A 21,375-nucleotide genomic window follows, 5' to 3' on the forward strand; every position below is an offset into this window, starting at 1 on the left:
GAAATGGCTGAAAATCGTTAATAAAAGTTCCACAGCGAGGAGCTAAGCATGGCATGGAGCATCAGACCAAATGCAACGAGTAAGAAAAGCAATTATTGGAAGAGTGTAATTGAAACAGCCAGTAAAACTCCAGTAAAATGATGCATTATCATTTTTGGAAAATAGGTGGCGCTGTAATCAAATCGCTTTGATTAATAATTTGACTAAAGTTTTGGGTCACCTGGTTTTTTGTTCAGTCTTGATCAAACCACTGCAGTAATATTCTCAGGACTCTCTAGATCAATAACTTTGAAAAAATATGTTGTATTTTGTCCTTTGGTTAGATAACATTTAAACAGGCCTAAAAAACAAAAGATTTCTGTTGTGAATGGCATTAAACTGCAAAAAAAAAAAAGGGGTAATATAATCACACATGCATTAGATCTGTATTTTTTCTAAACAATCATGCAAAATTTAACAGAGATTAGGTAAAAAAGAACACTGTAATATTTTTAAAGCTTCAAAACCCAGTGTTAAATTAAAAATTGCAATTATAACCACTAGATGTCACCGGAAGACCACTAATGAGCTCAGTAAAGACTAAAATATTACAGTTTATGGGCTTGTTGAGGGATTCATCTAGAAAAAAATTATATTACTATTATTTAATATTACTGTTCAAGCATTTCAGATCACATTGAGTCAAAGTTTACCAATTTATTCATACAGATATATCTAATGTTTATAATTATGCCAGATTATGATTGCAATGAAACCTGAAAAATGACATAGAAGCCCATAAAAACACAAGACTTGCAATAGGTTTTATCACCCATCATTTATTTTAATTATCTATATATATAACAAAATGTGTGCATCTGTGTGTGGGTTTAAGCATGCTTATTGAGTATTAATATACTAGTTTAAACATTTCATGTTTGTGTGTGCCTGTAATTCTGTTCTATTCTTTTACTGTCAGCCAAATCTAGGTTATTTAAAATCAGTGCAGTACTATTATCTAGACTGTGAAATTATACATAAATTGCGTATGCTTCTTTGGAATGAAATTAAGACAACATATAACAGTTATAAAGGTTAAAGAGACAGTGTTGTATGATAAATTGCATTTACGACCACTAGATGTCACTGGAAGACCACTAATAGGCTTTGCAGAGATATAGCCTCAGACTCATTTTGTGAAGATGCCTGACATCTGAAGCAGCGCTGTACAAAAACAGTTTCGTCTATTGACACGAAATCCATAACTTTTTGTCAGCACGGTCTGAAGATGATCTGATTCAATTTTGGTGAAAATCAGACAAACGGTTGAGGATGAGTTTAAAAAAAAAGGTTTTCAACATGAATCAAAATGGCGGACAGGAAGTTTTGCTTAATATGACATAATTGGTATGTATGTTGTCGGCATGTCCCAAGGAACATTTTGAGACATGTTTCATGATAATAGGCTAATGCAATCAAAAGTTATTAGCATTATTGGAAATGTAATAATTAGCGGTTATTGATTGGTTTATTACTCTTGACCAATAGGTGGCGCTGTGACCAAAATGATGTGGCGTGGTCAATGTGATGTGACAATGTCACATATTAAGTTTTGTGTAAATATCTCCAACCTTTGCAGAGATACAGCCTCAGATGCAGTTTGGCATCTTTCCAGCAAATTCGTTGGTACGCTAATTGAAAACGGTTACGTGTATCGACACAAATTCCATAACTTTTTGCCAGCATGGTCTGAAGATGATCCAAATCAAATTTGGTGAAAATCTGAGCAACGGTCTAGGAGGAGTTCGAAAAAGTAGGTTTTCAACATGAATCAAAATGGCGGACAGGAAATTTTGCCAAAATTGACAAATGGGGTATCGGTGTTCTCGGCATGACCCAAGGAATCTATCAACATCAGCTTTGTTACAATAGGCTAATGTATGCAAAAGTTATTAGCATTTTTCGAAAAAATCGTTATAACTATTGACCACAAGGTGGCGCTGCCCCCAATTTTTTTGTGTACATTCAGGGCATGGAGCCGGACATTTTTGTAATTATTTGCGAAACGATACGGAACTTCATTCTTAAGATACAGCAATTTACAACTAAATCCAAAATGGCCGACGCCCAAAATGGCCGAATTGGGAAAATTCGGTATCATTCGACTCGGAATGATGCACTGAATCTAACGACACCACTTTTGTGATTTTTGGCAAAACCGTTCAGAAGTTATGAGCAAAAACATGCATTTTTCATATCTCCTGACCACTAGGGGGCACAGCGCCGAAACACTGCAGGTAGTCCCAGGGAATGGTTGTTATAAGACCCACCAAGATTGGTCTCAATAGGCCAAACCGTTGCGGAGATATAGCCTCACGTTCACGTTTGCGTGCTTTTCAAAGAATTCGTTCATGAGCTATTCGGAAACGGTTTGAGAAATCAACTTGAATTCCATAACTTTTTGCCAGCATGGTCTGAAGATTATCTGATTCAATTTTCGTGACAATCGGTGCAACGGCCTAGGACGAGTTCGAAAAAGTAGGTTTTACGAACAATTGACGATAGCGAAAAAACTAAGCCTTGCGATTTTTGAATTTCGGTGTCCATTCGACTCGGCATGAGCCAAGGAATCACAGGAAAAAAGAATTTTCATTTTGTGGCTTACGGTTCAAGAGTTATTAGCATCAAGTTTTTGAAAGTTTAGACAATTGGTGGCGCTAGAGAGTTTGAGTTAGAGACTTCAAATTTGCTACGGTTAATGTTCAGACAGTCCTCTATTAGTGTGCCAAATTATACAACTTTCCCGCAATCGGTTCTATGGGCTACCATAGACTTGGGGTGGAAGAAGAAGAATAATAATAAATATAGCTGCAAGCAGCAATCACGGGGCCAAGCATTCCAGCGGCAACATCAGGAGCTAAGCATATGTAGCATCAGACCAAATGCAACAATGAATAATGAAATTAATAATTGCATGATTGTAATTGAAATGGCTGAAAATCGTTAATAAAAGTTCCACAGCGAGGAGCTAAGCATGGCATGGAGCATCAGACCAAATGCAACGAGTAAGAAAAGCAATTATTGGAAGAGTGTAATTGAAACAGCCAGTAAAACTCCAGTAAAATGATGCATTATCATTTTTGGAAAATAGGTGGCGCTGTAATCAAATCGCATTGTTGTGTTCTGTGGGAGGTGACAATGTTGTGGGCAATTTCTTTCAAAATACTTACAGACCTTTAGGGCAATGAGTCGAACATGCCCACCGAGTTTCGTTCCGATCGACTTCCATTAACCTTGTCAAATAGGTGCTTAAAGTTGTTTGGCCAATGGCGGCCATGTTTTTTAAGATAAGTGAAATTCCTCATAGAGCACTTGTGCCACATTGGGCCATATCAATTTTCAAGTTGATTGGATCAACGGTTGCTTAGTTATAGCCATTTGATTTTTTTTCATCCTGTAGCGCCACCAAGTGGCAGATATGGAAAAAAAATAATAATTTGACTAAAGTTTTTGTTCATGCATATGAGTTCTGAGTTTGGTGAAGATATCTCATTTTGTTCCCGAGTTATAGCCTTTTTCGTAAAATTGGTCCACGAATTTAAATGTTTTGGGTCACCTGTTTTTTTGTTCAGTCTTGATCAAACCACTGCAATAATATTCTCTGGACTCTCTAGATCAATAATTTTCAAAAATATGTTGCATTTTGTCCTTTGGTTAGCTATAAGAGGTCATTTAGGAAAGGGCCGTGGCCACATGTAACCTAAAGCCTATAAAACTGAAACAAAAACTCAAAACTTTATGAAACTTGGTTATAACATGTGAAAGATGACCCACCAAGCTTGCAAAGTTTCATTAAGATCAGAAAATAGCTGGTGCTATAACAGTTAAAATGGCCTAAAAAACAAAAGATTTCTGTTGTGAATGGCATTAAACTGCAAAAAAAAAAAGGGGTAATATAATCACACATGCATTAGATCTGTATTTTTTCTAAACAATCATGCAAAATTTAGCAGAGATTAGGTAAAAAAGAACACTGTAATATTTATAAAGCTTCAAAACCCAGTGTTGAATAAAAAATTGCAATTATAACCACTAGATGTCACCGGAAGACCACTAATGAGCTCACTAAAGACTAAAACATTACAGTTTATGGGCTTGTTGAGGGATTCATCTAGAAAAAATGTATATTACTATTATTTAATATTACTGTTCAAGCATTTCAGATCACATTGAGTCAAAGTTTACCAATTTATTCATACAGATATATCTAATGTTTATAATTATGCCAGATTATGATTGCATTGAAACCTGAAAAATGACATAGAAGCCCATAAAAACAGAAGACTTGCAATAGGTTTTATCACCCATCATTTATTTTAATTATCTATATATATAACAAAATGTGTGCATCTGTGTGTGGGTTTAAGCATGCTTATTGAGTATTAATATAGTAGTTTAAACATTTCATGTTTGTGTGTGTCTGTAATTCTGTTCTATTCTTTTACTGTCAGCCATATCTAGGTTATTTAAAATCAGTGCATTACTATTATCTAGACTGTGAAATTATACATAAATTGCGTATGCTTCTTTGGAATGAAATTAAGACAACATATAACAGTTATAAAGGTTAAAGAGACAGTGTTGTATGATAAATTGCATTTACGACCACTAGATGTCACTGGAAGACCACTAATGGGCTCACTAAAGACTAAAACATTACAGTTCATTGTCTCGATGATTGATTCATCTAGAAAAATATATATTACTATTATTTAATATTACTGTTCAAGCATTTAAGATCACATTGAGTGAAAGTTCAACAATTTATTCATACATGTATATCAAATGTTTACTATTATGTCAGAATATGAATGCAATGAAACCTGACATAGAAATGTAAGAAAAGAAGTCTTTCTGTGAGTTGTGTGTCACCTATAATTTATTTCAAATATCTACATACAACAAAATGTGTGGGCATGTACTTCTCTGTGTGTGTGTGTGTGTAATCATGCTTATTGATTATTCATATAATAGTTGAACCATTTCATTTCTGTGTTCAATGACGTCAAAGCTGTAATGTGATTTGTTATTAATGCACATGTGATCCAAGTTGATCATGCATTTCGGAACATACCATAAACCAGAAGTTGTTTACCCGAATGTTTTTTAAGGTAGCAATATGTTCATATTTTGGGCTCTTGTCTGTATGTGTGTTTTATTAATAAGGTGTGCACTGTATTTGGTCATCTGATCAAACAGGGTTGCCAGAGAAAAGCTTTGACGCTGTGTCTCAGGCTTTGACGTTGCCCGTGTAAATTTCACGCGAAAATGGCAACTCTGCTTGTGATACGAAACAAAGTGTAAGCTTTCAGTTTCTGTAAGTTTTAATTCAAATTTCAAACAATAAATAAGCAGTTGTAAGCAATGTAAATGACTGTAAATTAACATAAAAAGCTACTTTTATGCCTTTCTCGTAAGGTCTTGCCAGATAGCAAAGGCTAGTATTATTAAGCAAACTTAAAGATGATACGTTTTAAAAAGTACTATAGTCAGATTATTAAAAAACCGCATGGGGATATACCATTTTATTGTTATTAATGTGTTTTCTTTTACTATCACAGAGGAATTTGTGGACAAATCTAGTTCATAGCACATTAGTGAAAGGTGTTCCTATGTAACAAACATGGATTTTAGTTGTCCATCGTTGTATTTGTTTTCTTTTAAGCTGAAGTGAAATTAAACTTGGAATAATACTTTGTAATAACAGATAGCAGTTGAGATAGTATATGATGCAGGTGTTACCAATCCTAATCTTATAGGTATACCTTCTTGCAAAGTTCAGCTCCATACTCAAAGCAGGTAATAAACATTTTTAGGAGCAGCTGATAATTATACAGGAGTGTGTTGAATTAGAGTTAGACATAGGCTCTACTGGGAGGTAGATCTTTAGAAACAGGATTGGGCAGCTTTGTTATATTGGTTATGTACCATGGAATTTAAATTGTACTATTTTTATTGCAGGTTTTATGAGATCCCCAGTTGAAGACATTGGTGCATTGGGATGTTGGCCTGGACAGTTTTATGACCAATAGAACACACTGACTTGTCTTCTTTTGCATGGATGCCTAGGGACAGTTAGAGACCTGAGGACATTCCCTTTTACAGAATCACTGCAGACACTTCAGATTCCCAGCTTCATGTTGATTAACTCTGTTCTTATGTTTTCCATATAGGGTTCAGGTCTGTGGACAGGAATGGCTATGGCAAATCCATTATTTTGTGCTTAGTTATCCTTTTTTTTTTTTGTATGTGTGTGTGTGTATTGATTATGATTTTTGCTTTGGTTCATTGATATAAGAGGTAATACTGGCCTGTTATAACATTTCTAACAGCATTTAAGTTTAGATTTTTTACTGACTGTAGACTGTAGAACCCAGTTGCAATTGAGGTTCCAGTAGTCTGCCAACTAAATATGGTAGAGTTTACATTTGGATGAGAGCAGTTGATTTTTTTTTTTCTTGAAATGCTGCTATATAAATTGTCGAAGACAGGTTTTTTTTTTGTTTGTTTTTTTGGAATGGAAGTTGAAAGGGTAAAGTAGCTTTTTTCCCACAGAATTCTGTTATATGATTGTGTCATTAAACAACCTAACACCAAGTTTTGAAATGATATTGTAATGTAGAACCATGATTATTATAATCAGTACAAATATAATTTAAAAAAATCAATACTTAACAGCCATTTTCTCACGTCTATTTTTAATGTTTATAAAAGACCTATATGTTTCTGAAATCACTGATGTGGACTAAATGGTGTAGATGATTCATAGAAGTATACATAAGGAATGTGCATGATTGACCAAGTTTAAATCATGTCCAGGAAATAAAAAAAAAAAAAAAAAAAAAAAAAAATATATATATATATATATATATATATATATATATATGTGTGTGTGTGTGTGTGTGTGTGTGTGTGTGTGTGTGTGTGTGTGTTTTATTTAGACTACTTGAGTGTGTTGTAATGGGTTTGCAGTGCATTTTCTGAAAAGTCAGTAGAGGGAGTTGAGTTACTGTGACGTCTGCAGCACATCGTTTAAATAACGAGTTCTGTGAAAGCAACTATTAACTTTTACTTGTATCTCATTTATTGCCAAGGCTAGTTTAATTAATTAAGTCATATCAAACTATAATTTACATGCTTTAATGTAAACATAATTTATGCAATATCTGTGGAAATTGCATTCATACTCGGCGTACTGAACAAAGTCAAAACGCTAAAGCTAAAAACATTCCACAAATTTCTTTACAGATAAGTATTTATGTCATATTAAAACTACATTTTTGCATAAAAATCCGAGAAAATATTTAGATTTAAACAGATTGTAGATTGTATTAGGTTTATTTTCTCCGCATATTACAAGAGTCACCAACCGATAAGAACTGTTATTCAATAAAATTGACGCTACAGATTCGTTTAATTGATTAACGAATAATAAATAGGTGGCGGTAATGCACCACCAAGCTGTATGCCAACCGCCATTAAAATACATAGACGAAGAAGAAGGAAGTGACGTCTGTTTTAGGGGCCGCCATTTTGTGTTGTACCTTCGAAGGTAAGAAATGTGCTCTCGTGGTTTGATTTTAATCTGGTTAATTAGTTCTTTATTTTTGGTCATCCATAATATTAATGCTAATGTTTTAAGTAATTTGATGTTTGTTTGTCCGTTTGTATGGTTATTTTTGTTAATTAGGCATTATTTTTTGATTGAATAAGAGATGTACAGTTTCTGAGGCAGCTATCGCTGTATGGCCTCGTTGTATTAAAAACGTGTTATCGTAAAATTATCCTATGTGGCGTGTGTTATGTACTTCAGACATAGTGAAAGTATCCGATCGGATTCGGCGAAGTACAGAAACTAATGTTATGTATTTTATTACTAACTGAAAGTATTAATCTTGTTTTTTGTAATCCTGTGCTAGTTTAATTGTATGGATGGCTGATATGACTATGTCGAGCAGCACGGTGACAAAATGTGTCATTTATATTTGGGCCATTTTTAGAAGTCATAATATAATAGCTTAGAAATATGGATAGCTTTTGTTGTTGTATTTCGGTTATCAATGACATTAGGATATTGTAACGTTAGCCTGTGTTTAATGTTGCTTTGTAAACCTCGTCGTTTTTTTTGCTCTGTCAGTTTCGTATAGAGGATTTTATACAGTTGTATCTTGATTACTTTTAGAAACTATCGAACTATATCCACCTCCTTTTTTGGCGTAAATGGGCGGTATACAGAAACTGACCGGTTCCTCGGTTTTTTGTGTGTGCAGACGTCACAGTTACGTCACAGCGCTAGCTGAAGGCAAAACTAATGAAAAAGTGGAGGCGGCCATATTCAAAGTAGCACAGATGCGACTGCATGAGGAGCTTAAAATATTATTTTATTGTGTTGCTGTGTGCCAGAATCTACGTAGTGCAGGCTCAAATGTGATATTTTAAGACGTGCTGGCAGACAAAAACCCCGACGACAGCTGTGGATAAACGCTATACAATGCGCAGACTAGACAGAAATTATCGTCAAAACTGCTCGCGTTTGCATAAATAAAGTATTGTTTTTGTTATGAATTATGGTTTGTGTTATGCATCTATTTTTTTTTATACATCTCACGACTATGACGTGCATGAAATGTCTATGTGCATGTGTGTAAACAACAAACTGACGATTAATATAACGTTAATCATCTGTAATTATAGCTAGCGTTAGAGAAGCGGTCAGAGGAATCTTTCCGCGGCCAGAAAAACGTCATCGTGTTTACTAATAGAGAATAGGAACAGTCAGTTCAGTTTAGTCAGTTGTTTCCGGACGGTTCGTTTTCACTGCTGTACACCAATAGAGGACTGGTGAGATTTAGCTATTTGTAATACGTGCAAATTTGTATGTATTTATCACATTGCGGGTGATACTTTTGATGTTTGTAAAGTATAAAGTAATCGCGGTTGTTGCAATGCTGCATTTTAATTTAAGTACAATTAATATGTATTGCATTACGGCAAGGTTTATAATATTATTTGTAATTCTGTATTTGTTTATTCAAACAATATGTCACAGATATATGTTACAATGTCCCTGTTAATTAAACGAGGCTGATTTTGGACAATGACTATGAATGTGCTTGATAAAATAAATGCTAAAGATTATAGAAGTTAAATTAGATTGGTTAAGGGAATATGAGATGTATTTAATTGAATGATTTAATGGAATGTAGCACTGTTGGCTAATTTATGTTTGTTGTCTTTTTATGTGAAATGGGGAACGAATGGAGCAGTTCTGAGGTAAGTTAAATTATACATGCAACAGACCAAGTACGTACAATATTGGTCAGATTGAGTTGAAATGTCTCATATAATATGACTAAAAGATATGCACAGTAGTGTAGTAAATTTTAAAAGTTAGGGTTTAGTTCAATTAAGGTAAAATGTAAGCTTTCTAAAAAAACAACTATATATTATACAGGTAGACAACTATTTAGATACATTTATTGACAGAAAACAAATGATTGTTAGTTTAACATGGTTAGTCTTACTGTCTAGTTATCGTGATTTATTGTGCATAACATGTTTGTGCAATGCTTCAGACATAACACTACAATATCAAGTGGCTAACATAGCATATTCAGAAATAGGTTTGTTTGTAGTAACTGTAATACATTTTCTTTACCATACAATGTTTGAAAAATTAATTTAATGTCATTTAGCAACAGAAATCACAGCTTTTAATCTAATGTTATATGTTAATATGATAATCTGATATCAGTCTAACATATTGCAATGTGTGAAAAGTAACATAATGGATTGCAATTTATGATGGAATGCAGCAGTATTGACTAATTTATGTTTGTTGTCTTTTATGTGAAATGGGGAATGAATGGAGCAGTGCTGAGGTAAGTGAAATCTGACATGCGGTGTACTGTTTAGTGTCAATGCAACTTGTCACAAAGTTGAAATGTATGTTTTGTAGGATGGAATTTTGTGTGTTAAAATTAGTTTATTTTGTATTTATTTATCTCTCATTGTTAAATATAAAAATTAATAAAAACAAATGTAACATTTTTAGATTAAAATATCCTAAACCAGTAGATTTTAACATACATGATAACATGATTCCAAATGTTTTCCAGAATATTTAAATCTATATAAATCAGCATTTTAACTAGTGTTATTGTATTGTGTGTTAATCATGTCATACCTTGATTTCTCTGGTGTAGAATGCATAGAAACATGTCAGATATTTTATGCTATGCTTTGTTTCAAAGATAAGGGCTAAGTTGGTACTACAGTAAAATTTATGTGCGAGTGGTTTTAAGTGAAAGCAGTTTAGACCGTAATATCTGGTGAGCTACATAAAAATTAGATTAGGCCTTACTTCAGTTAATGCAAACTGTAAGGCTTCTCTGTGAAATTAAGCCTATGTGTTGTATTAGATATATGAGCAAGTGTTTAGACATGTTTACCTGACGAAAGTGTCAGGTTTTGTTTTTTGTTTTTTTTTGGTGAGTAATAGGTTTGTGTCATGCTTCAGAGACTGTATTGCCAGCTGGTTAAAATAGCATAAACAGAAATAGGTTTACTTGTAGTAACAATAATATGTTCTCCAACATGCATTGCATTTACAAAATTAATTGCATGTAATTTAGCACATTTCACAGTTTTTAATGTGATATTTTAATATCAATTTAGCTTATTGCAATATGTCTCATAGTAGCCATCAATGCAACACACAGAGTAATGGTGTGTAATAATATAATAATATTCTCTGTTGTGTTTTTATGTCATTGCAGATGCCACGTGGAAAGGGTTTCCGTCGCTCCCAGGCAGCCAAGAAGAGGAATGCTGAGCGTCACACGCTCAGCTCCTTCATAGACTTGGTAGAGGATATCTGTCCTCTACCAAAAAAGGCACCTACTGAAAACTCTGATGCAAATACTTGTGAAAATTCCCCTGAGAAAACTTGTGAAAATTCCCCTGAGAAAACTTGTGAAAATTCCCCTGAGAAAACTTGTGAAAATTCCTCTGAGAAAACTTGTGAAAATTCCTCTGAGAAAACTTGTGAAAATTCCTCTGAGAAAACTTGTGAAAATTCCTCTGAGAAAAATTGTGAAAATTCCTATGATGCAAATACTTGTCCAAATTACTGCCGTAAGGCTCCCAAAACTTGTGAAAATTCCTCTGAGAAAAATTGTGAAAATTCCTATGATGCAAATACTTGTCCAAATTACTGCCGTAAGGCTCCCAAAACTTGTGAAAATTCCTCTGATGCAAATTACTGCCGTAAGGCTCCCAAAACTTGTGAAAATTCCTCTGAGAAAACTTCTAAGAAACGCTGGAGTGATGTTACTAGAGCTTCACTTGTGACCAACTCTGATTATTTCCCTCAGAAAGTCGTACGTGGTTCCTTCCATCAGGGTGATGCTCGGTTTGGCTGGAACAGAAACCGTCAGTGTGCAGTGAACAGTATCACAGCAGTCATGGTGAGTGTGCTGAAGGATGTGCTGACGTGGACAACAGAGGACCTGAATGCTGTGCTGTTCCATGGAGATGAGCTGTACACATCAATGCGACTGCAGGGGCAGATCAACGATCGAACAGGGCTGGGTCATATTTCTGTTGCAGAACTGCCACGACTACACACACTTGATAACACAACATTTTTAATAAAGCATGGAGAATCTTTCTCAGGTGTTTTTGGTGTTGATTTTTATGATGAATCATTGCGAGATGTGTCCATGACTATAGAAGAAGCTCTACAGAGGGCTCTGCTTCAGTGTGGTGCATGTTTGTTAAACATTAAAGCGTACATCTGTGCAGTGATAAAGGCAGGGTCAACATTTGCTGTAGTCGATCCCCATTCACGTAACCGTAAAGGTATGCCTGAAGGTAATGGAAGAAGCATTGTAGTCTATTGTGATGACATATACATGTTGTTTAATCATGTTACTAATCTTGCCATGTCACTGAATGCCCAGGGAACAGATTTTGAAGTGACGTCTGTGAAAGCAACGGTAATTGGTAAGACCACAACTATTGAGACAAGTTCTGAGTCTGATCAGGAAGCCAGTGTCAGTCATGTTTCACCCAGAAGCACAGTGGAGGATCGCGAGTGTGTGCGAGAACATGGTAAACAAAAAGAGAAAGTAGGTGTCGCGCATGATTTAGCTACAAGCACAGCGGAGCACAGTAAGTGTATCAAAGACCACGGTAAACGCAGACGTGGAGACAAGCAAGCAAGTGCGCACAAACTGGATCAGACATACTTGGATTCAAGTAAGAAAAAGAGACGAGTGCGAACTGAGTCAAAACTTGCAAATGTTAGCACGTTGAATGATGTCATTATTGCAGACCCAGTGAATACCGAGTTGAGTTTAAACTCTGCAGATCAGGAAGCGAATTTATCATTGGATGATGTCATCATCATCGGAGATACAGTGAATGCTGAATTCAGTTTCAAACCATTAAATAAAGCAGATAAGGACGCTCTGTGTGCACGTTTACGACTGACTAATGAAAGCGTTGGTGTTCTAGATACACATTCTTCTTCTTTAGGAGTACCGTGCAAAACAAAGTGTATTAAAGGAGATGGTAATTGCTTGTTTAGGTCAATAGCCGAAGCTGTTTGCGGAAACCAAGAGAAACACCTGACAATTAGACGCGCAGTTGTCAAACATCTGGAAGCTAACAGTTCTAGATTCGTGAGATATCTATCAGAAGAATACAGATCAGTGAAAGATTATGTGACTCGATCTAAAATGTATTTTTCTGGAACGTGGGGCAGTCATGTTGAAATATTTTGTGCAGCTGACCTTTTAAAAATAAATATAATGACCTTTAATGATGACAGATGGAATACACACATACCTACCGAACAGTTATTTACAGATAACGCAATCTATTTGAAGCACTGCAATGGAAATCACTATGAAGTTGTTACGTGTGTTAAACATAAAAATCAAGAAAATGTCTGTGCAGAAGCATGTAATACTGAAGTGGATGATCAGAGCAAAAGTCGCAATTTGCGAAAAAGAAAATTAGATGACACTGCAGACTATTCTAAGAGTAAAAGACAACGGGACCGATACCACACCGACTCCGACTTCAGACAGAAAAAAATAGGCAGCTTAAGATCAAAATACTGTGAAGACAGTCATTACAGGAATAAAAAGATTGAGAACATTAGAAAGAAATACTGTGAAGACAGCGATTACAGGCAGAAAAAGATTGAAAACATTAGAAAGAAATACTGTGAAGATAGTGATTTTAAGCAGAAAAAACTTGATAATCTTCGAGATAAATATAAGAAAAATACTAATGTACAGCAGTCAAAACGTGAAAAATCAAAGAATAAATATCGCAAAAACCCAACCTTTAAAGCAAATGTATGTGAATATTCAAAGAATAAATATAAAAAAAACCCCACCTTTAAAGCAAGTGTACGTGAATACTCTAAAACGAAATACCAGGGCAATGCAAACTTTCGAATGAGTGTCATACAAAAAAGATCTGAAATTTCTGCAAAACAGAGGGAAAGACAGAAAGATATCGATTTCACTATTAATCAGTTCCATCAAGAAGTCAGTACAGGTCCAGAATTTGTTTGCTCTGTTTGTCATCGTTTGTTGTTTAGAAAACAGGTTATTGAATGTAAAAGGGATTGCTATAAAATCAGAGGTCAACAAATCACAGATTTGGCTGAAAGATGCATCACAGAAAAGTATTTACACACATGCAATAATGAATGTGAGAATAGATGCCATTTATCAGGTAATGAAGCTCGTAAATTGTGGATTTGCTACACATGCCATCGTAAAATTCTTGGTGGAAAATTGCCTGAAGAGAGTGCCGCAAACAACATGCATTTGGTGGACATTCCCAAAGAGCTAAAAGGTCTAAACTCATTGGAGGAACATCTTATCGCACGCAATATTCCTTTTATGAAGCTGCTTTGTCTTCCTCGTGGAAATCAGAAAGGCTGCCACGGCCCGGTTGTCTCGGTCCCTGTTAATATCGCAGATGTCTCAAATATTCTTCCACGTAATGAATGTGATGACCACATGATAAGAATAAAACTGAAACGAAAATTAACGTATAAGGGCCACTATGAATATAAATGTGTCAGCACTGATCGTGTCAGACATGCGCTGTCTTATTTGGTGAGACATAACAAGTGGTATAATGATGTGGAGTTTAATGAGCAGTGGGTAAACTCTTTAAATGCAGACGATGAAGTAGAGAATGAGGCTGATGATTTTGAAATGGAGAAACAAGATTTAACAGATAAAAATGAAGATGAGGAAGAAGCTGCAGATGATCCAGAGGAAGATATAACATATATTAAAGAACAAAGTGGTCTTTTGTCAGACACATCACTGCAACCTGTTGACATTGGTTCAGAAATAATTGATCAACATTTTCAAGATGTACTAAACGTAGCTCCAGCTGAAGGTAACAGTCCTATTAGGCTGCTGTCTGATAAATCCAATGAGGCAAAGTGTTTCCCTGTTCTCTATCCTACTGGTGGTCCGACATTTCACGATGAAAGACAGGAAAAAATCACATTGACACGATACTTAAAAGCAAGAATACTAAATGCAGATGGACGTTTTGCACAGAGCACAGACTTCCTTTTTTATGCACAATATATATCAGAAGTTGATCAAATTATATCAAATGTCTCAATTGCACTGAGGAAAGGTTCAGAGAAAAACTGTCTAAAGATCACACCAGATATGCTAACAAACTCAGACTCTTTGCAAAGAATACTCAATTATGATGAAGGATATAAGTTCTTAAGACCAGTAAGAGGGACGCCTCCCTATTGGATGTCTACGCAAAAAGATCTGTTTGCTCTTATTAGACAACTAGGCATACCGACATTTTTTGCATCTTTCAGTTCTGCTGATATGAGATGGCCTGAAATGCTCAACACCATCATTAAACAAGAGGGTAAACAAATAAATGTTGATGACCTTGACTGGTCTGAAAAATGTGGACTCATAAGACGAAATCCTGTCACTGCTGCAAGGATGTTTGATCACAGATGGCATTGTTTTCTAAAAGATGTCATAATGTCACCAGCCAAGCCTATTGGCAAGATAAAAGACTACTTTTATCGTGTTGAATTCCAACAACGTGGTTCTCCTCATGTTCACTGTCTGTTTTGGGTGGAAGATGCTCCGAAGCTCAATGATCATGATGCAGATAATGATGCAGTGGTTGCTGATTTTATTGACACCTACATCACTTGTGAGACACCACCAGAAAATGACACTGTACTTTACGAGACAGTGAACAGTGTTCAGAAGCACAGTACAAGACATTCAAAAACATGCCGGAAGAAAAATACAGTTTGTAGATTTAATTTTCCAAGACCGCCAACTAGTCGGACCTTCATTACAAGAGAAAGAAATGCAGATGACTCGAAAGGCAAGGGTGAAGATACCACAGCCAGTGAAATTATAAAGAAAGTCAAAGCTGCTTTAAATTCTGATGTGAATTTTGATTCTGTTGATGCCTTTTTTTCATCTATTGGGATTAATCAAACTATGTTTGAAAAAGCATACAATGAATGTTCCAAAAAGAAAAGCATTGTCTTGAAAAGAAACCCAAAAGATGTTTGGGTAAATCAATACAACAGAGATTTGCTGCGTGCTTGGCAAGGAAATATGGACATTCAGTATGTCACAGATGCCTTTTCTGTAGTGGTCTATATACTTAGTTATATCACAAAAGCAGAACAAGAAATGGGACTTCTGCTTCAGCGTGCACAAAATGAAGCAATGAATGGAAATCTTGAAGCTAAAGCTTCACTAAAACAGTTGGGAAGCATGTATCTGCACAACAGAGAAATTTCTGCTCAAGAGGCGGTGTACAGGCTGACAGGCATGCATTTGAAGGAATGTTCCCGCAAAGTACAGTTTATTCCAATAGGACAAAATCCTGTAAAGATGAGTTTGCCTTTGCATGTGCTTCAAAATAAAGTGGAAAATGACCAGTCTGATGATGAAAGCAATTTTTGGATGACAAGTATCACTGACAGATATAAGAACAGACCAGAGAAAGAACCACTAGAAAATCTATGTCTCGCCAGTTTTTGTTCTGAGTACAGAGTTCTGGCAAAATCAGAGGTTTCCTCACAAAACAAAACAGCAGAAAATGAAATAATTAAACTGAATAACAACAATGGCCATGTAAAACGGAGGACAAGAACTGAACCTGCAGTAGTGAGATATCCTAGGTTTTCTCCCACAAAAGATCCAGAAAAATATTATCATTCATTGTTGCAGCTTTTCTTACCACATTATGATGAGTCTGATCTGAAGCCTAGCAAGTATAACACTTATGAAGAGTTTTACAACAGTGGTGTCATAAAAATTGGTTGTGAACTGAAACAAGTGAAATCAGTTGTTGATGGCAACAGAGCATTATTTGAAAAGGAAAGTGACAAAATAGATGAAGCTAAACAGCTTTTGGAGCAAAATCTTGATTTAGAAGATGCCTGGGCTGAGATATGTCCTGAAACTGAGAAACAGCGTGATGAATGCATAGACCTGATGAAGGACAAACTACTGCTTGATGAAGATGACAGTCAAGAACTTATTCCAGATCTTACAGCAAACCCTCAAACTGTGTGCACCATTGAAACGAATCACACTACAATGCCTAGAGATGAGGCGTTGCATTTACTAAGGTCGTTAAACGAGGAACAATCTGCTGTGTTCTACAAAGTACAGAAGTGGTGTCTACAGAAAGTACTTGGACAAAATCCTGAACCATTTCGATTATTTCTTACTGGTGGAGCAGGCACAGGAAAAAGTCATCTAATTAAAGCAATACAATATGAATCTACTAGACTGTTGTCTCAGCTTTCTGAGAATCCTGATGATATTACTGTACTTTTGACCGCATCGACGGGTGTTGCCAGCTTTGGAATCGGAGGCGGAACTGTTCATAATAATTTCGCAATTGGTGCAAATGTCAGACTGCCATATCAGCCTCTTAGCGATAATAAAATAAACTCATTACGTACAAAATTGGGTTCGTTGCATATTTTGATTATTGATGAAGTGTCTATGGTTGACCATCGTCTTTTGTCATACATTCATGGAAGGTTGCGACAAATAAAACAAACTGGTGACTACTCTCTCTTTGGAAAAGTCAGTATTCTTTGTGTTGGGGATTTCTATCAACTTCCTCCAGTAAAAGGAACTGCTCTGTATGCTGATACAAAAGGAGTGAACCTCTGGGAGAATAACTTTCAAGTTGCAGAATTAACTAAAGTTGTTAGACAACAAGATCCGAGTTTTGCTCAAATGTTAAATCGACTGAGAGTACACAAGAAAGGCGAATCCCTTTTGTCTAATGACATTGCTATGTTGAAAAAATGTGAAACAGGGAAGAAGTGTAATGATATTCACATATTTGCTACAAATGCTGAAGTTGATAAATATAACATCGAAAGACTACATGAATGTTGCCCAGAGGCAATCAGTATATATGCTCAAGATTATGTCAAAAACTCAAAAACTGGACGAATGGAACGTAAAGTTGGATTTCATAGTAAAGTTTTCAACTCGTGTTTGTCTAAATCTGTTTCGCTGGGTATTGGAGCAAGGGTTATGTTAAAAAAAAATATTGATGTTGCTGATGGTCTTGTCAATGGAGCGTTTGGTACAGTTGTCCACGTAAGTGAAAGTCAAAATGATAATGATGATTTCCCATCAGCTATACATGTGGAGTTTGATAATGCAAACGTTGGTAAAATTCAAAGATCTAAAACAAGAAAGAGATTTTCCCAAAATTCAACAGTTATTGAAGTACAAGAAGACCATGTCACAAACGATGGTGGTATAAGACGTCAGTTTCCTCTCAGATTGGCTTGTGCATGTACACTTCACAAAGTGCAAGGACTCACAGTAGACAGAGCAGTTGTGTCACTTAAGAAAATCTTTACAGCAGGGCAAGCATATGTTGCATTGAGCCGTGTAAGATCTCTCAGTGGATTAATAATTGAGGACTTTAAAGAGTCTGCTATATTTTGTAATGACAAAATTGAGTTGGCTATGAAACATATGACAAAATTTCTGTTGGAAAAGGACAGTTCCACTGAGTCCCATGGTACATTCAAAATAGCACTGCTTAATGTACAAAGTCTGAAAGCTCACTTTCAAGATGTTCTTGCGCATACAGTTCTGATGAACACTGACTGTATTTGTTTGACAGAAACATGGCTAAATGCTGACGAGAAAGCACAGGAACCACAAATACCAGAATTTGTGTTCAAGCACAACCCAAGAGCTAAGTGTTATGACAACAGTACAGCTCTTTTTACCCAATTAAAACATCAGAGAGGTGGTGGAGTTGGAATGTATTGTTCTGAGAAAGTCGAGTGTAATGTTTTCACTCCTGAGCGCTGGAACTTAGAATGTTTATACTTTATAGTTCCACATGTCAATTTGACTGCTGCGCTTTTGTATAGGCCCAGTTCATATAAAACTGACATGTTTCGACAGCAGCTAATACATGTTATTGAAGAGATGGAAAAGTATCCGGGACAGAAAATAATCATGGGAGACTTTAACGAAGACATTTTTACTTCATCTACAGTTCTGAAATTCATGGAAGAACATGGATACAATCAACACGTTCAAAGTCCAACCACAGAGAAGGGAACATTAATAGACCATGTTTATACGAAAGATATGGAAGGTATAAGTGTCAATGTTATGCAAACGTACTATAGTTTTCATGAGGCAATACTTGTTTCACTGTTGTGATGTTGAAAATCAAACCATAGAAAAGGGGACATAATAAGGAAGGTATAAGTGTCAATGTTGTGCAAACTTTCTGGCAAAATTTTCGTCAGGAAATACTCATTTCACTGTTGTAATCAAAGTCATGTATGAGGATATGTATGTGAAGATTCCGCCTGCCACTGGGGGAGGGGGTGGGCAGGGAGGCAAGACATAAGACGAGGCGGCTCCCTGGGGACGGGAGGTTCTGGAGACTGGGTTGGCTGACACAGGGGTTGATTGGCACAGGTTTCATTTTTAAATGATTTTAAGTTTGCATCTCAACAACTTCTCAAGTATAACTTAACCAAACTTGCAATTTTTTTATCACTTGTTCTCCAAGTTGGGAATGATTCACTGCCACCATTGAGGACATGTGATTTGGCTCAAGGCTATCTAGAGTTACTCTCACTGCAGGGTCAGGTTGTTGTTTATTTGCATGTATTATCTCTGGAATTAGACCAAATTATTATAATATTTTCATTATCTTAAATTATTATTATAATATTATAAATGCATAATATTTATTATATTTATATTATTAATATAAAATGTGTTTTATAAAGTAACCATATTAATAACTTTATTAGTTAATAAAGTTATAATCAACAAATGTGTTTTCAGACTTCCTAATGTATATTTGCAAAGATGTAAATATTTTGTTTTATTAATTAATTATTATCATCATTATTCAGTATTTTTGTTTATTTTGTGCTGTGTCAATCAACCCCACAATCCATAGTCAGAGAAATGGATTTTGAGTAGGACATGTTGCTGAAATTGATGAATGACATCATGTTAATAAGTGCAAATAATATTTATAGAAATAGATATATACAGACTTTACCAAGCTAATTAATTATGAATTATAAGTCTGCACTTAAAGGCAATTATCAAAACTGTCCAGCACTTCCAATGTTCCAAAACTGCAATGAATTATTGTCCATTTCACAATTTTTATTTTTGTGACTTTTGTTGTTAAACCCTAACAATGGGTAATTTTTCTATTCTATTCTTACCAGTAAACGATAACATAATGCTGTAGGTTATTTATTTTCCCCCATCTTTTGACTGTTATTTTTTATTTATTGACTTATTTATTTTGTGTGATTACGTTTTTTTTTTTTTTTTTTGGAGTCAGCCAACCCAGGTCTCATTTTTGTTTCTTTTTTTTTTTTAAAGCTTGAATCTGCAAGTTTTGGTTATTATGCAAAACCACACCCATTAGTGCAATAACTTTATAGCATGGCCATAGCTTGACATTTGAATGGTACCAGACTATTATATTGGGTCGTCAGATTCTAGGTTTAGGTAGATCAAATTGAATACATTTATTTACTTGACATTTTTAAATAACAGTCTACTATATATATATATATATATATATATATATATATATATATATATATATATATATATATATATATAGTATATTTATATATATGGTGACCCACAAGCTAAATTCATGCTGTAAAGTAGTTGCATTTGGTGAAAATTATGTCAGTGTGTAAGTAGAACCATCTTTTAAAATTAATGTTTTCTTAGATGAATTTACATAAAAAATAAATGTATTGTAAAGTAGGAACATTATACTTTGATTTTCCTGAATTTGCTAAAGTCTGGTTTCTTTATTCAAAATTGCCATTGTACAGAACATTTAATGCTTAATACTTTGCAGCTATGTAGTTCTACTTACAACACTGTTTTAATTATCTACGATGTAATGTCTTTATTAATTTTATGTAGTGCTGATTTTATTTATACATTTCAGTAAATTTTAAAAACAAAATGTAAGATGCCTAAAAAGTGTGGATTTACTTTCACATTTCCCAGCAGAAATCTTTCTCAAGCCACAAAATCTTGAGTTTACGGAAAACTGAACTTCTCAATCTTTGTAAAAAATATTTAAGCATCTGATCCTTTGTCTGCTTAAGTGATATTCTCCTGTTTAAAAAAAAAAAAAAAATGATATTGCATTTACAATTGTATATGCCATTTGGTTTTTTATGTGTACATTACAGTTATATCTAACCACATAATGTCAACTCCCATTGTTGTGGTTTTGCATAATAACCAAAGTTCAAGTGCTGGATTGAAAACTTGGTGGTTCAAGATTCTTTATTTCAGTTAATCTTTATCTCAGTGTAAATTGCTCAGCCCAGCTCATTAGTTTCTTTAGTTTATTACTATTGTCTCAGTTTGCTAAGATGTTTAGTTGTGTTTCATTGTCATTGGCGACCATGGCTTCTTCTTTCTCTGGCTCTACTGTGGCCAGTCATGCCTCTGTTTCACCGGACTCCCTCATCCTTCTGACTCCACCCTGGTTTGTCATCCACTGGGTTCACAATAGACTTCCAGGCCTATGGATATAACTGCAGCCTCAGATCCTTCAGTTCCACTGACATCCTTCATCTCTCTTGCTCCACCATGATCCTCATTCCCATCGGCTCCACATCGGTCTGCACATTTTCTGACTCCACCTTGGCCCTGTGGTTCAACAGCATCCTTGTTGTTTTCTAGCCCTCTATCTCCATGTTAGTGCCCAGCCTTTCTG

At 35.2% G+C, this 21,375-nt stretch overlaps 1 protein-coding gene across 1 annotated transcript; it reads left to right on the top strand.

The window, feature by feature from the left end:
- Positions 1–9,339: 9,339 nt before the first annotated feature.
- Positions 9,340–18,999, top strand: LOC127957635 (uncharacterized). Its single transcript, XM_052556258.1, has 4 exons — positions 9,340–9,920; positions 10,818–12,461; positions 13,554–18,147; positions 18,896–18,999. Exons 1-4 carry the CDS (start codon positions 9,894–9,896, stop codon positions 18,997–18,999), a joined length of 6,369 nt encoding a protein of 2,122 aa, XP_052412218.1. The 5' UTR covers positions 9,340–9,893.
- The last annotated feature ends 2,376 nt before the right edge of the window (positions 19,000–21,375 follow it).

This window comes from Carassius gibelio, chromosome B5 (genome assembly GCF_023724105.1).
Source record: "Carassius gibelio isolate Cgi1373 ecotype wild population from Czech Republic chromosome B5, carGib1.2-hapl.c, whole genome shotgun sequence".
Taxonomy (NCBI): domain Eukaryota; kingdom Metazoa; phylum Chordata; class Actinopteri; order Cypriniformes; family Cyprinidae; genus Carassius; species Carassius gibelio.

Coding starts and splice junctions, on each gene's coding strand:
- LOC127957635 (XM_052556258.1), top strand. CDS start 9,894: ATGGGGAATGAATGGAGCAGTGCTGAG. Junction 12,462..13,553: donor TCATCATCATCGGAGATACA/GTGAATGCTGAA, acceptor TCTGCAAAACAG/AGGGAAAGACAGAAAGATAT. Junction 18,148..18,895: donor CAGTTCCACTGAGTCCCATG/GTACATTCAAAA, acceptor AATTTTCGTCAG/GAAATACTCATTTCACTGTT.